Source organism: Cariama cristata, unplaced genomic scaffold, assembly GCF_000690535.1.
Source record: "Cariama cristata isolate BGI_N322 unplaced genomic scaffold, ASM69053v1 scaffold21189, whole genome shotgun sequence".
Classification (NCBI taxonomy): domain Eukaryota; kingdom Metazoa; phylum Chordata; class Aves; order Cariamiformes; family Cariamidae; genus Cariama; species Cariama cristata.
The window spans coordinates 29,559-45,816 of NW_009636572.1; the positions used below are offsets into that span (position 1 = coordinate 29,559).

Genomic DNA, 16,258 nt, shown 5'->3' on the forward strand with positions numbered 1-16,258 from the left:
GAGTGTCAGTTGAATGTTCCTGCTCCAAAACAACGAACAAAAAAAAGCTAGAAGCCCAAGGTATCTCACAAAAGGTACCTTTATTTACGCATTGAAAAACAGCCCTGTACTGCCCACCCCCCAGAGCACCAGTTATCTGTAGGAAACTCAGCATATAGTCTGAAGCACAGTCCTACTAGCTGGAAACATCAGCAAATGGTGGGGAGGCAGGGGATACAGACAGTGTTGATACTGAAATAATAGCGATAAGGCAACAGATTATCCAGGCTGCCTGAATCCAAGTTTGTTAGTTTCAGTCACCCTCCCTTCTTCCCAAAGATCACATACTTATTTGAAGTCTGAAGTAGTAATTTCATACATTGAAAGTGAAGCAATTTTAGAGTAGCTGATTTTTTGACAGAATTGGTATCTTTGCTGCAGCTAAGTTTCAGATACTAATTTTCTTCACCATGAGGCTTAGAAGGTGCTTAGTTCTGAAATCCATAGCACGGCTGTTCATAAGGCTGTTACTGAAACTTGATTCCTTGAGCCAAAGGTAAATCCTTGCTGTAGTTGATTGTACTGGAAGAGAAACAAGTATTTAGAGACCAGACTTGATCACTGAGACAGATTATGCAGTCTGTTTCTGATGTACAAGGCTTCTGATTTCTGTCACATGTAAATCAAAGATTTCTGTAAGCAGTTTGCCTGTTTGAAGTTATGAACTCACTTTACGCTGGTTTTCAATACAGTAACTATGTATGGAGAAAAGACCATATTCCCCATTGTCTCGACCTTGATAGATCAAAGAGAAAGTAAAGTATCATTCTCTATTTAACTTCTTACTAGGAGAATGTCTATAAAGAATCAAGGTAGGATTTCTCACATTCATAAGCCTTTGCATGGAAACCAGTTAGCACAGGGAAACGGCAGGGAGGCCAGCAGACAGTCGGAATGGTTACCAACTACAGGCTGTCAGGACATTTATGGATAGATACCCAACATGTAGCTAAATCACTCACCACTGGCAACAGTGGCCCCCTCACTGTGGTTGCTACTTCATGTATTTCCTGACAAATTTCAGTAATTTGATTTTTAGCCAAGTTTAAAATCAGGCAAGAGGGGAATAAAACAGGGTGTTTTTTTCCTTTTGAGGAACAGTGATTAAAAAAGGTCTTTACCTAGACTCTTCAAATCATCTTCTACTAGGAACGCACATGTAAATTCTTGCATGAAGAAACGGCAATTACACTCACAGATGGTTATCTCATTTATCAAACAAAGATAACCTCTTGTAGCCAAGGATTTATGCATTTTGAAGTTTTGCAAGTTTATCTATAATTTACAGTTATTTGGAATTTAAAAAGCCTGTCTTACCAAGTAGATCGTCTCATATAAAGTTTCCATGAATCACTTCCAGATTCTCTTCCCCCACCAGTGTGTTTTTCACCACCTGTATGAAAAAGGTTATAAATGAAAACTTGAAATTTTTTTGGAGCATGGGAATCTGGACTAACTCCAGGAGGTGAGACATTTTGTAAAAATTCATGGGTAAAACTACACATAGAATGGTTTGTTTGGAAGAAACCTTAAAGACCATCTAGTTCCAACCCCCCTGCCATGGGCAGGGACACCTTCCACTAGACCAGGTTGCTTAAAGCCTCGTCCAGCTCAGGGATGAGGCATCCACGGTTTCTCTGGGCAACCTCTTCCAGTGCCTCACCACCCTCACAGTGAAGAATTTCTTCCTAGTATCTAATCTAAATCTTCCCTCTTCCAGTTTAAAGCCATTGCCCCTTGTCCTGTCACTACCTGCCCTTGTAAAAAGTCCCTCCCCAGCTTTTCTTTGACCTTGTTCTATTTCTGAAATAAGTTACCAGAATGTTACCACATACAACTCACACAGCTAGCTCTCTCCTTATGCTTTATCCAAAAAATATCTGCCTGGAGTTGAAAGTCTCATCATGCTGGCACCAGAGGACCTTGTTTTAAAGATATTTTAACATGATACAGGAGTACAAGAATGTGCTGGTTCTGGTACTGTTTAAATGGTAAGGTGAATATTTCTTCTTCCCTTCCCCCACTTCTTTCAGTACACACAAAAAATGAGAAATAAAGGCAAAAATGTATTTAAAGACTTTTTCACAGAAATACTTCATGCTGTAATTTTTATATACTCATGCAAATATACACAAGAACAATGCTCAAGACTTTTTTAATTAAAACTGTTTTAAACAGTTTTCCATTCAGCCACATCTCTAAACACATTCAGAACACACTTTTGAGTTACAGTCCCTTGATAGAGAGGAAAAAAATGATACATGGAATATTTAAAAATCAAATACAGATATTTTTAAAAAGCTGAAATCCAAACAGCTCTACTCAATTTCTGTTTTCTGCTAAAGCAGTATAATTCAAAATTAATTTCACTGATTTTTTCAAATTTAGTAATTTAAATGGATGGATTAAAACCTTGAAAAATAAGATAAGGAGACCTAAATTATACTAGTTTTACCGCAGTAATGCTTTATTCTCTTCCAGAGTCATTATAAAAAAAAATTTCCCCAAGCTTTAAAAAAAATTAAGCCTGAGGAATAATACCAAGCCTCTAGGCCTGATGCTAGAGGATTTAATCATTTAAAGGATAAAGAAAAAAGTGTAAGTGACATACCAAAAGCACCTCCAATCTCAGCCCCACTGGTTGGGATGTTAACATTCACAATGCCACAGTCAGATCCCTTTGGCCTACAAACAAAGATAAGACACATCAACTCCCCATTGTCAGGAATGGCTCCTTCCCTAAAATGAGGGCTATAAAATGCTCAACTAGCACTGTGCACAGGTTTACAAAAGACATTGAAGACTGTCATCTTATGCTTCAGGAAGGTAGAAAAATAGTTTAAATTATACCCAAGCCAGCGGAAAATCCTTCCCAAATCCTTTGTAAAGATACTGCTGGAAAGACCTTGTTTCACTTCATTATTCCAGGCAAAAACCTCCTCTTCCTCCTAAAAGGAGCATGTGTCAATGGTTAAACCAAGACCATTCAAAGCAAAGCAGTTAAAGAAGCACTGTGAGAAAAAACCCAACATACCACAGCCATAACGCACACATACTGAATGCCCCTTGGCAAATACATGTGCACAAAGTCAGGGATAGGATACCTCCACCACTGCACAAAACACACAATCTGCTTTTGAGCAGGTTGACATGAACAACAAAAATCTATTCCTGTACAGACTCTCATCTTAACTCCACTGCTCTTCACAGAAAATGCATAAATCTAGCTACACAGTGAGGTAACCTATTACAGTGGATATCCCACAGTGCAGAACAACAGTTACCACCTCTTGAAGTGCCCGGATAATGACATGAACATGACATGTATCTGAAATCTCTCTCCTGACTCTTCTGTTAGCATCCTTGACACCTGATGAATTCCTCATTGTTATTTTACCTTAAATTTCAGCACATACAGTATGGGGGCAAATGTCTCAGTGTGGACAATGGGTGCATTATGAGGAAGACCAGTCACAATGGTTGGTTCAACATAGTTTCCAGGGCGATTTATAACCTTCAAAACACATAAAAGAAGAAACAACTGAGTAAGCTCAAACCAGCATCCTGCTTAGTACTAGTGTAGGAAGGGAATCCTTCATGGTCAGATTACTATAGTTGTGCCTAGCAAGCAGCTATAGAAGGTCAGGTCATCTGATTAGATAACTTAAAATTTTACTCGTTTAAGTATTTAAAATACAGAAGCATAACTTGGTCTACTAAAGAGGTAATCAAATCTCAAAGTCTAGCAGCTGACTAAAAACATTTCCTTTCTCCTACTTGTAAGCTGATTAGTAAACTGATCACAACTTTAAAGGTATTAGGAATAAAGAAGGCACCAATGAAAGACAAGAATTCCCAGAGCATTAAGTCCATGAGAATTAAATATGCCATATGATGAAGTGCAAGTGGCTTTCTTGAATCTTCAGTATTTTCTGAAGTTTGATAATGTGAATCCAGAGACAGAACAGCAATTTTTCTTTGTTATGTGTTTTGATATTCACCATTTACATTGCTGTCTGTATTTTCACCATCACCTGCAACTAGGGAGTAGCGCAAGGAACAACTAAAAGCTTTTAGCCACTCCTTGGAGGAGCAAGTAGCTTCCAAGCAGACCCATCTTTACCTTAAAGACATGACTGCAATTCAAACATTCTCAGACTGACTAACTTAATGCCCTGTAACAGCTGACAGGACAAACTGAGGTGCAATCTGGGCCTAAGCCACCATGTTACTGTATTTTTTTCCTAGAGCACTACATGCAGCAGGGAAAATAAAAACAAGTCACCTTTCCACCACAGGCCACAGAGCCACCCTGTTGTTTTGCTTGTTCCACTGCATCAAGAAACATTTTCACTGCTTCCTTGGTATGAAGAGGCCCATACAAAGTGTCAGCTAAAAACAAAAGATCCAAAGACATATTTTCAGCAAAAAAACTGTATACGTTTGCAAATATTCTTATCATGACATTTTAGAAGTAATTATTTAATCTGTCCAAGATGAGCCGTATTAGCCGGATTCTTCACCTCCCTTTCAGAGTTTGTATTCTAAATGAAACCAGCTATTCCCACACCCTGGTAAACTGCTAAAATTAGATAGCTTTGTTCTATAATCTCTTTGGAATTTAAACAGAAAGAAACAAATACAAACTTGTCTCCTGAACCCATGAGTTGGAAATAGCTACTTACAATCCCACGGATCACCAATGCGGACCTGGGCATAGGCCTTAGCAAGCTTCACCACCACCTCATCATGGATGCTTTCATGGAGGAACTAAACAAAATGTGGTAAGAAGGTTGTAAGACAGCTCAGCCTACAGAACTATTCCTGAAGTACCACTGCACTTCGAAGAGGGCTGAATGAAGTGTGGAGATGGTGTTGCTCATATTCAGCAAATCCCAAAGTTAAAAATAAACACATAAGCAGGGCCTCGAAACAGCACCAACACCATGAAATGAAGATTTAAAATCTGCACCATGAAGATTTCAAATATCTGTTTTAATTTTATCTCGTCACAGATCAATGCTATCAATGTGTTTGGTAAACTCTTCAGTTAAATGTTTTAGGGCAAATACTCAAGTTATTTTTATTGCTATAATTTGAGGAATCACTGGCCTTCCTATACAGCCAAAGTCAACCCGCATCAATTTTGACAAATATTTACCCAATCAAGCCAACTCTGAAAAGCCTGTACAGACACAGGCTGACATTATAACACCTTTAAACTTATTGAAAATGATTGGTTAAAAATTAATGATAAAGTAAGCCACACACACACACCCTTGCTTTGCTGGAATCTAAATCCTGCACGTAAATTTGTAGCAGACACAAGAAAAGAAGCTCTGGCAATGAAAACAGAAGTACAGGAAGTGGGGCAAGTTTTATTTTCCTGAACTTTAGCACCTTTGAGGTGCTAAATTTAGAAACATATACAAAGAAACTCTTCAGAGCTAGAATTATAATGGAATGACAAACTACCACCTTATTTTCCCATCATACCGATTTTTGACAAAGTAAAAACATGTTTCAAAGATTATTTGTTGCTCTCCATAATACTATGAAATGTTAGGCACTTTCTGAGCTAATTCAGAATTAAGTTTAAATTCAGAGTTACCCAAATCAGACAACACACATTTACTCACCAGCCTTCTAGCAGTTGTGCACCTCTGACCTGCTGTTCCCACAGCGGCAAAGAGAGCAGATGGGATGACTAGGTTCAGATCTGCATCTTCAAATACTTAACAAAAATTAAAACACCAGCATGTTACTGAAGTAAACAAGTAGTTCACAAGACTTAAGATGCTAAGCAATATAATAAACTGACAGGTTGGTCAAGATGCATTAGGAATAGTTGCACTAGCATACCACACTAAGATATACAGAAACACCTCAAAACTCCTATTACTTTTACACCTGGAATTAGACACATGCAATTGGACATAAATGTAGGTCTGAACTACTGAAGACTGCATTTTGCAATAAAGCTTGCAAAGAACTCCAGTTTCATTTTAATTGAAGAAACTATCATTTCTTCATCTTGTTCTTCTCTCATTGAGCAGCATAAAGAAAAAATGGTAAAGTGTACCCCGATGGCATGCAAAAACATAGCTAAAACACAGGTGTACAATAATGTAAAATAGAAATGTGCTGAACAAATTCACCTGACTAGAAGACATTGGGATGTTTAAAGCAAAGTTGGTATGTGTAAGCCTCAAAGGATCCCCAAAATATCAGTCAGCTTAACCAGTCACACAGAATTCTCCAAGTATCCAAAATTATTAAATTTGGGACAAAGTCCAATCAATGTTTATGGCATCATTCGAAGCCAACTCCACAAAAAGCACGACTTTGACATGAAAGGGAAACAATTTTCCAAGTATAAAGCAAGTTTATACTACTGGCTGCAAACCAGCACAGGAAAAAAAGAAAAACCTGCTCAAATGTGATTTTCAAAGGAGCTTAATATTCTAGATAGGAATCACATTTATTCAGAATATGAGGAAGGTGGAACAGAAGGCTACAACACAATGGGACAGCAATTTAGGTATTTATCTAGCTTATATTTTCTTTCTGCCACATTGCTCAGCTTCACAGTATTTACGTTACGTTTATCTGGGAACTAGATCATACCCTAAGCTACTTAAATCTGTAAAATGTGTTACTGAAAAAAATACCTGCATGCTTTGCTTTCAAGTATCACAAGTGTCTTTGGCTTAATATATACGTACTTATATTCTAAAATGCTAAAAATGTGGTGTTCATGAGATTAGACCTATCCTAAGATAAAATGTATTTAGCATTGTCCACATCCCATTACTGAAGCTTACTGCTTCTCTCATTCCCTTCCTCACTTCAACAGCGAATACATGTAAGAGCTTGAACTTTCATTTTTTATCTTAAAACACTACAGCTCCACAAAAGGCAGAAAAAACCCAATGTTCTACTATCTACTTTTTAAACTCCCAGTGTGGGGAGAAAAAAAAAAAGAGAAGGGACAACTTGCTACAAACATTTGTGTACTAACTTCCAAACATCATCTATGGGACTAAATTTCTACAGTGCATATTACCAATAATGGCATTGTTTCCTCCCAGTTCCAGCAGACTTCGACCTAACAAAAACACACAAAACAAGTTACAGCATGTGCACATGTATTCACTGCACCTTGTTCAGTGACGTCACCTCTAACTAGAGCTAAGTTTCATTAAACATACTTTTCTGGATAGACAAAATGTTTTAGGCATCACAGTCAACTAATCACTCTAGACAAAGCAGAAAATTACACCAAATACTACATCTATCACATATTGTGAAGATAGGTACCTGTAGAGCAGTTATGGCAGAAATAAGCTTAAAAAATAGGAAAAAATAGCACTGGAAAAGATGAAAACAGAAGAAGTTGCAGCATAAATAGTATGATGCAGACAAAGAAGAGATCAAAATGCACACATAAAATTAACTAGGCTTATTCAGTTCTCTGGCAATCATTTTATCTCAAATCTGAGAGAAAGAACCACCACTGACTTTTGGGTGAACATTTGCAATCTGAATTATTTTTATTTTTTTTCCACACTCCTATGAACTTCAAATGTGTAAAATCAGAAAATCCTGTTCACAAGTTTTTCTGTTTTAAACTAAAAAGTTAGCATCCAGCAGCTGTCTATGGACTCATGCCTGTACACTTTTAAATATCTGCAACAAAAGCAGCACCTTAAAAGTCATAATTTTCTCCTGTATTTATAAGGAGTAAAAGGCGAGGGGGCATTTCTCCATGAACACACTAGTAAAAGACCAGAAGCCCTGGCTGTTCATCTTCACAATATCCATATAATTATATTCATGGACACTCCCTGCCCCTGAATTAACTGTGGGATCATGTTTTGTAGCTATCTCAAAAAAAATGCTGAGTTGTGACAGATCTAACTGAAAAATGCAGTATCTAGCTCTGCGCAGTCTCAACATCCTATTTCCACTAACTTAAAAAAAAGGTAACACAAAAGGTAAGTGAAACAAGCCATTATTTTAAAATGCTATGGAGGTTCCCCTGCCTTTCCCAACCATGGAAAGAAATGGAGGAGACCCCACATACTCACCAAATCTCTCCTGAACCATAAGCGCTACTTGTTTGCCCACTTTCGTGCTGCCAGTGAAGGACAACAGATCCATTCTCTCATCTCTTGCCATTGCTGTCCTGCACAATGGGAGATATATTACCATGTTCAATAGAAGAGCAGACAGCTGGAAAAGCTGCTTGCACCTTCGACATAAACCAGCTTCAACCAGGGAGATCTTTTAAAGTCAGAGACACCTTGAAAACATCAGGTAAGTGACTGAGCAGTCAACAGGAAATCTTCCTCTTAGCCAGAAAAGAGGAGCAAGTCTGTTTCCCTTTCCCTTTTCAGACCGAAAGAGCACCACCTGTACTAATTTTGAAACTCAATCTAAAGCATATAGTGAGATCAGCTCCAACTGTTATGTTCCCTAAGAAAATACGTGTATCTATGAGGTTTTTTTTAATGCTTAGTATGTATTTTGTCTTCTCTTGAAATGCTCAAAAGAGACATCTGAATATACATTTGTACTGGGAATTTCCACGTTGCAATAATCAAATGAAACAATTTGATTTGTACAGTTTCCAAGCACAGGTATGCATCTATGAGCAAGTGCAGAGTGGTATGTGAGCATGAAAAACAGGGAAGTATTCTCCTCTGCAAGTGGTCCAAAAGACCAATGGGTTAGAAATGGAAAACTCTTAAGAACATGATGAATGGAATTTAATACTAACTGTATTCTTTGGTTGTAAGCATATGCAGAAGTAGAATATAAACTTAGTCATGTCTCTTCATTAAATATCTGATAAGTTACTTGTTAGCAGCTGATGTCACAACAGGAAGAAGAAATACATATGATGTTTACAGCAGGGCCAGACTTTCAAACCAGTGATAAAAAGTGATGGCAATAGGTACATGCATGTACTGGGGACTCCTGGAGATCAGAATAACTTTACAAGAAGTAGCTCAAGGAATAATCTTTACCCTCTATACATCTTCACAAAACACAAGAAATGTTACCTACCCAATGTCTGCTCCACCACAAACCAGAGAACAGATTGCTCCAGGCACTTTGTTATCCTCTAAGACTTTGGCAATTATCCTAGAATCAAAGATTTAAAAATTTCGGAGATTTCTGACAGGTGCATATAACAGGGAATGACCCATTAAAACTATCTGACCATGCACATGGAAGAAGCTACAGATTTTTAAAAAGCAGCAGTCTTCCTGTTAATTGACATGTAGTTTGTACAATATATAACACGTTTCCCTCATCAAAGACTTTGGTGTTACAATCATAGCTCACACAGAAGTTAAGACTCTAAAATACACGCATTATGTGTCCACACAATTGGCACAGGCAAACTTTAGATCAGTGTGTAAAAACCTTGGCCACACAGCTTTTCATGATTACAAAGATATATATACATGACCTCGTGGAGCTACATAAAATACTCATAAGTAGTTTGGGGCCATTGTTCTCAGGAGTTAGTACTAAAGCTACAAGACTTACTAATTAGATATTTTAAAGGAGCCTATTTATATTTAGCATTTAAAAATAAATGTTATTTGTAGCACACGACAGATAAGTATTTAAAATGCTAATATAGTAAGCAAAGTAACAATAAACCTACAGTAAGTATCACCATGACATTTATTCTTTGGAGTTCTCCTTTTTATCAAGAATGAGTTTTGAACCCTGGGAATGCATTCTAAGGTGTTACTAGGTTGAAATAATAAAGATTGTGTGAAGGTATCTTCAGGATATAGGTCTACACAGTCAGCCAGAAGAATTTGCCAAGAAACTGGATGCTGGATGCTGATGTTGGCCTGAGACTCCAAAAAAAGGGATGATTCTTAAACATGAGTGCATGATTGAGGGAGGCTGAATTTTGTAAGCAATTAATCTTCCACAAGGAAGCAAACCACATAGCTAGCCCTACTTCAGCAGAAGCACAGCCCTGGTCCCAGAAAAAACTGGCCAACAGTATAGATGACATTCTATATATACTGTTCCTTCTTAGGTAACAATGGGAAAGCAGTTCTGACCAGTAAGCACTACCTAAATCAGAAAAGAAGTTGTTTAAAAAGCAAAACAGAAAGCAAAGAAACCAGAACTCACTTTGTAACAGCAACACTAATGAGGGATGTTGTAGGAGCACCCTTCCTAAGAAGAAAAAAAAATTTAAAAAAGACAACATTTTATTTTTAATTCTTTAAGAATAAGAAATAATTAAATTATGCAAATTTTATGGTATCTGAAATACAGCACACTTTGGTTAGGCTGGTTTTCAGGTGCATGTTAAGACAGGAACTCAACCATTTCTTTCCACAGCTGAGCATTCAGAGCTTCTACCAAAATTGCTGTGAATAAGAGCTGTGCCAGATATCAGAGTGAAGCAGGCAGACAAAAGCAAAGCAGAAGCCGGGACAGGAAGTAAAGCTCCTTATTTAGATTCTTAACTTTAGCTGTACTACTTCTGAAAATATTAACTATTCACTACCACTGCTGCAAGACCTCAACTTGGCCTCCTTATTAACAGGCCATTTGGCTAAGTCCTGGACAGGTCTGAATCTCAATACCTCATAAAAGAGGTTATGACAAAATAAAACAAAGCTCTTTGACTGCAAGTGAGCCTAAAAATAAATAGAAATTAAACCTACATGAGATAGAATCAAACATACAAAAACACCAGACATTTGATAACAATTTCATGCCTGAGACAACAGCTCTCTAATTTTAAAATACCGTTAGCATGTTGGAAAGCTGTTATCTTACCAGAGGCAAGCGTTTCCACAGATCATTGCAATTGCGCTGTTCCACCCATAAACCGCTACAGGGAAGTTAAAAGCCGTGATGATTCCTACTAACCCAACAGGATTCCACTGCTCTATAAGGGCATGGCCAGGTCCTGAAAGCAAAGACACACCGTAATGCAATTTGCATCCACTAAATATTTTTTTAAAAAAGAAACCATGTAAGCAAGGGGCCGAGCACCACTTCTCTGTCCATCAGAGCATTAGCTTGCGGAGAGCTGCATTATACATGCTCTGCAGCTTACTGGAACAAGGTTAGCTAGATTGTGGAAAAACCCAGTAAAATGACATCATGAAGTTTTACTATTTTAACTATTCAGTTAGCAGAACGGTGATTGTTTGCTAATCAATAACTGACAAAAAAGTCTCTCACTTCTAAGTACATTGCTGAACTTTCTACATATTTTCCTCTAGCACCTTCATTAACAAGGAAATCATAAGAGAATCTACTGCTGCAAAGAGCGGAGACAAAATCTATTGCCTCTCTTGCTATAGGCTACAGGCCAGATACTTCATTAGGTGTCATTACTGCCTACCAGCACATCTATTCCTAGACAACATGCTCCCCAAATAACTCACAGTACAGAGATTTTGCTGCACTACGTCACCGTATACTTAAGATACACCTCCACCTCTTCATTTGTAGGGGGAAAAAACCCAAACAACATACACATGCATACACACATACTTACTTTCTGAAGGCAAAATAGGTCCACCAATCATTCGGGACAAACCAACAGCATAGTCGCAGACATCAACATACTCCTGCACTTCCCCAACACCCTCAACAAAAATCTTTCCCATTTCCAGAGAGACCTGAAAAAATTAAAAGCAAGACAAAATTCTTTTTAAAAAATTCCCTTGCATCCCCAATATATTTTGTCTCCCACTAATGTCAGGTACATCTGCAGAAGAAGTAAGATTTAATACACATTTTTTCATTAGAAGAGATTCACCTCTTCCTGAGTTATTCACAGCTTAAAGAAAGAACACAATAGACAACTAGACAGGAGTCACATTCCCATACAATATGAGGAAATTAATGAACACAGAAAATTAAAAATAATCTACTGAAAGGAATATCCAACAGTAATGAGGTTCATAGGTTTGGCTCAAGGAAACACTGAATTTCTATCAGGACATTTGCATAAATTGTTGACCAGGCACGGAATAAATTGGAAAAGAGGGATTACTCTGCTCCAGCAAAAGAAAGTGGTTGTTTATATTTTTCATAAGCAAACTACTCATTTTACATGTCAAAGTGAGTTTGAGAGACTCCATTTTCAGACACTGCAGAAACTGTTTACACATCTTTAGTATTTTAGTAACCTGGGATGTTTAGGATCAAATTTTTTTTTTAAAAAAAGCTGAAGTCAATCCTAAACTACATCCTTCTGTTAAAAGCATATTAGATGTACACAGCAGACATATACATTACCAATGAGAATAAACTGGTATTTGAAGACATTTTCCTCCAAAGGTGAGAAAATTCACTAACTTGAGAAGTCACCCATTTACCCCCTCTTAATTTTACAGCCACGCTATGACGCTCTGATATCTAGGTGTGACTTTCATGCAGATACCACCTACCATTTTAGATTGATGATTGTACTTTAAAAAAGCTGTTAAATGAGGAATCAGGTTCGGAGAATTGCCACGAGATTTTACTCCCCATGTAAAGGTTAAAATAAAAGTGATTAAATGTATTTCTAGGTATTTCTATGATGCCTGTGGTCATCTCAACACAGAAGGAATAGACCCTACCTGTGACCAGAAATCGAGGGGTATCAGGCATATTTTCTAAGAAATACAGCAGTGAATCCATAAGTGCAGTAGAGATACACCTGGATACTCGACAAGGACATTGTGAGGCAAGGTTGGACATTTCCAACAGCATATGAAAAGGTGAGTTGCCGTACCGTTCCCTTTTACATATCCTAAAGCCAGGAAAAGTCCTAAAACCTGGATATCTACAGCACAGCTTTCACCCTGAAGTTCACCTCCCATCCTCGAGGGGCTCAACAGACGACTTATCTGTTTGGGAAAACTAGAAAAATGCTTTGGCAATAAGCAACAAGTTTTGTCCAAGGAACACACATCAAACTTCTGTCTGTCCACACTCACCAGGGAAGCTGTACTGGTTTTGAATACCAAAGTACTTTAGCACTCTAATTCCACCACACAAACTCTGCTGAGGAGACAACATCAAGTGAAACAGCAGAACAAAGTTTTGAAGGTGAACAATATGGGCTTGACTACACATGGAGTTATTCACTGACAGCTCTTTCTGAATACCAGCACATACAGGCAAGCCCTGTAAAAGGAAAGTGGCAAGCTCCCCACTTGTCTCCTTTTCTTCCCTAGCTACTATCAAGTGTTTTAAAGGAGCGGTCCTTCAACCTTTATGTCCTGCATAGCACTGCAAGAAGATCTCGTTAAGCCCATCTCAACTTCTGAACCCTTATACCTCCACATGTCAGTTTGTGAAATCCTGTAGATCACCAGAAAGAGCTCAAGGTTAAAAGCTCTGTATTAGAGGAAGGTCTTTTTCAGGACACTTTGAGTATCAGACAGCGCCCTGTCTGATAGGCAAGTAGGCAAACAGCAAGGCAACAGTTGTAACACTCCCGGCCAGAGTACAGGCTCAGAACGAATTACATTTTCTTTTCCCATTATATATTATCATTTTCAGCATAGGATGCCAGAATGCAATCTTACTCCCCCCCTCAATCCTTTTATTTAATTAAAATGTCTTCAGGCAAGCTAACAGAACTAACAGCATTTTAACAATTATTACAGTTGGTATTGCAGAGTGGTACGTTAAAAACCAAGAAAAAACAGTTTTGACACACACCCTTCGCCCCCACCCCCAGAAGTTAAGCTGCTTCTTAAAAGACCTTACCAAGCTTCCTAGAACTTTGATTTTTTGTCTGAGGGCATCACCAATCTGTCGCACTATTTCTCCACGCTTAGGTGCAGGGATCTAGTCAAAACAAAATAAAACAGAAGAATCTCTTGGAGATTGAACATCTGTGACTTCTGCTGCATATATACTGCTGGTTTTCTACCCCTGCAGTAAGAAATCACTGACTGCTGTGCTTTTTCCCCTGTCTTCCCAAGACATGGTTACTTGCTCATTTTTATCATGTGCACTGCTTTACAAGAAACTGTTTCCTGCCTCACAGAGACTGATAACACTGCACACATTTATGTCTGTTCAAAACTTCAGTTCCACTGAACGTTGCCAGAGGCATTCAGATCATCAGTTCTGCTACTTCCGTTCAGCTACAACACCCACAATGACCCCAAACAATCAGCTGCACCTTAAGAAACAAGCATTTTTTATAAAAGCACACCTACTGGTTTCTGAGCTTTTGAAGTGTACTTAACATCATATTTTCAAACATTTTCTTTCAGTATGACAATGGCTGCTGACATTTATTTTGTTAGCAGATGCCAAGACACACAGAAGCCTCAATCATGGAAAAATTAAACCCATAGATCACGTATTAATAGATTTTTTTTTTAATGTCGTATCAGTATGTTAGATAATAGTCAATAGCCAGGATCAATAATAAACCATACGCATGCAACAGGATTTACAGGATTAGAACAGCAGTTCTCTGGAAAGAGAGGAGTGAGGAATATATAAACCATGCAAGCATATCTCTTTACAGGCAAAAGAGATCTTTCAGATAAACTCATTACAAACAACAAAATTCACAAAGTAAAAACAAACAGCCTTGAGACAAGGCTTTAAAGCATTTGATCTGTTGATTTTTTGTTATCTGTTAAGACTGCTTTCAGATTATTTCCAAACACATTAGGAGCTGGCATGCCCTCACCAACATTATATTCACAAATTGTAACAAAAGAACACGCACTAACATATCCTGAGGAAGCTGTTGCGTTTGTCGGAAACTTTGTTCTCTTCAGGCAAGGCAAACTACTTTGCTGGATAAAATACAGAATCCCCAATACCCTACGAAATTCAGGTTGCAGCTTGTATCAAAGAAACAGCAGGGAGCTATAAAAACCAAGCCTGGCATGGCCAGCAAGAGAACGGGTGCTGGCTGGACATAGTTTGCACAGGTGCACTGAGAACTACAGCCTGCTAAGGAAAAACAGCTTAGCTATTGTCTGACACAGCAACATAACACTAAAGTTTTGGAGTACTGTACCTGTTTTGTGAAATACCAGGACAGCTGATGAACAATAAAAGCACAGCCAAAACCAGCAGTCTTCCTCACCCCATGAGAACATGATTACCACCACAAATTAGATACCCAAATATTCTGCAGAGTTCTCGGAGGAGAAAGCACATGGCAACACGAAGTTAAACACCCCCACAGGAATAATTTGCTTGTTACGATGTTTCTGAACTTCAGCAGACCTGTTTGCAATGGCTTACTAGCACAAACCTGGGTAAATCTGCCAGGCTTTTCAAAACAAGTATTTTCCACAAGCCAATGTCCTCATCTTTGTACCTCAATGGTAACACGCACAAGTTGTCCAAGTTTGTTTCTTGAGGTCCTCATTGCAGATTTTTGCTTCAATGCAACATACACAGTATGAATGTTTTTACACTTCCACCAGAGAATGCAATTTAATGGCCTTTACATCCCAGAGATATGTTACAAAAGAAAAGTCTCTGTTAACTTACATCAGCCCAGATTTTCCATGCCTTTTTAGCCGCCTTTACTGTTTCTTCATAATCCTCCAAACTAGCCTATGTAAAGAAGCACGTCAAAGAAAAAGTTAGGAAAACCAAAACCCAAAACCAAACACCACAGAAAGCTTCTGCATCTAACTCAAGACGTTTCTAGTGGATAGTACTACACTACAGAATAGGACTTTCACAGAAAGTTTATATCCTGCCATAGTTTGGTGCCAAGGCAGCAGGTTGTGTTTCTTGAAGTTACTGTTGAGGAACAGCATATGTGCTGCCTAAACAACAACAAAAAAAAAGTAAGCAGAAATTTCCTCCAGATGACAAATGATGCTTCATAAAGAATAGTTGTAAGGGAGGCATTCATCACATATTCGTACGTCTTCTTTCACCTTAGAAACTACTACTATCAACAATATTAAACAGAGGCTGTGAGGACTGTCCTACTCCACCAGCCCTACGGGACACCAAGGGCTAATCGAATCCTAACATACAAAAGAGGGAGGTTAGCGGCAGAGCCCTATTATCACAGCAAAAACTTTCACAAATTTACCACGTGAATGCCACGTTGCTCTCCTTCATACCTCCTCCTGGCCACTCAGCTCCACTGAATAGCCACAATCCACCCCTATTCCGAAACTCCCTCTAAAAACAAACGAAAACGGGCAGGAAAGGCTTACGGGGC

At 38.3% G+C, this 16,258-nt stretch overlaps 1 protein-coding gene across 1 annotated transcript; it reads right to left on the reverse strand.

Moving 5' to 3' along the window:
* Positions 1-303: 303 nt before the first annotated feature.
* On the reverse strand, positions 304-15,633 carry ALDH7A1 (aldehyde dehydrogenase 7 family, member A1; the record flags this gene model as incomplete). Its single annotated transcript, XM_009707967.1, has 16 exons — positions 304-561; positions 1,357-1,432; positions 2,651-2,724; positions 2,890-2,987; positions 3,437-3,553; positions 4,325-4,431; positions 4,725-4,809; positions 5,679-5,773; positions 7,106-7,147; positions 8,130-8,227; positions 9,112-9,189; positions 10,210-10,254; positions 10,867-10,999; positions 11,597-11,720; positions 13,807-13,887; positions 15,568-15,633. Coding segments are annotated over 16 exons (1,374 nt in total), but the record flags the coding sequence as incomplete, so codon positions are not given.
* Positions 15,634-16,258: the final 625 nt, after the last annotated feature.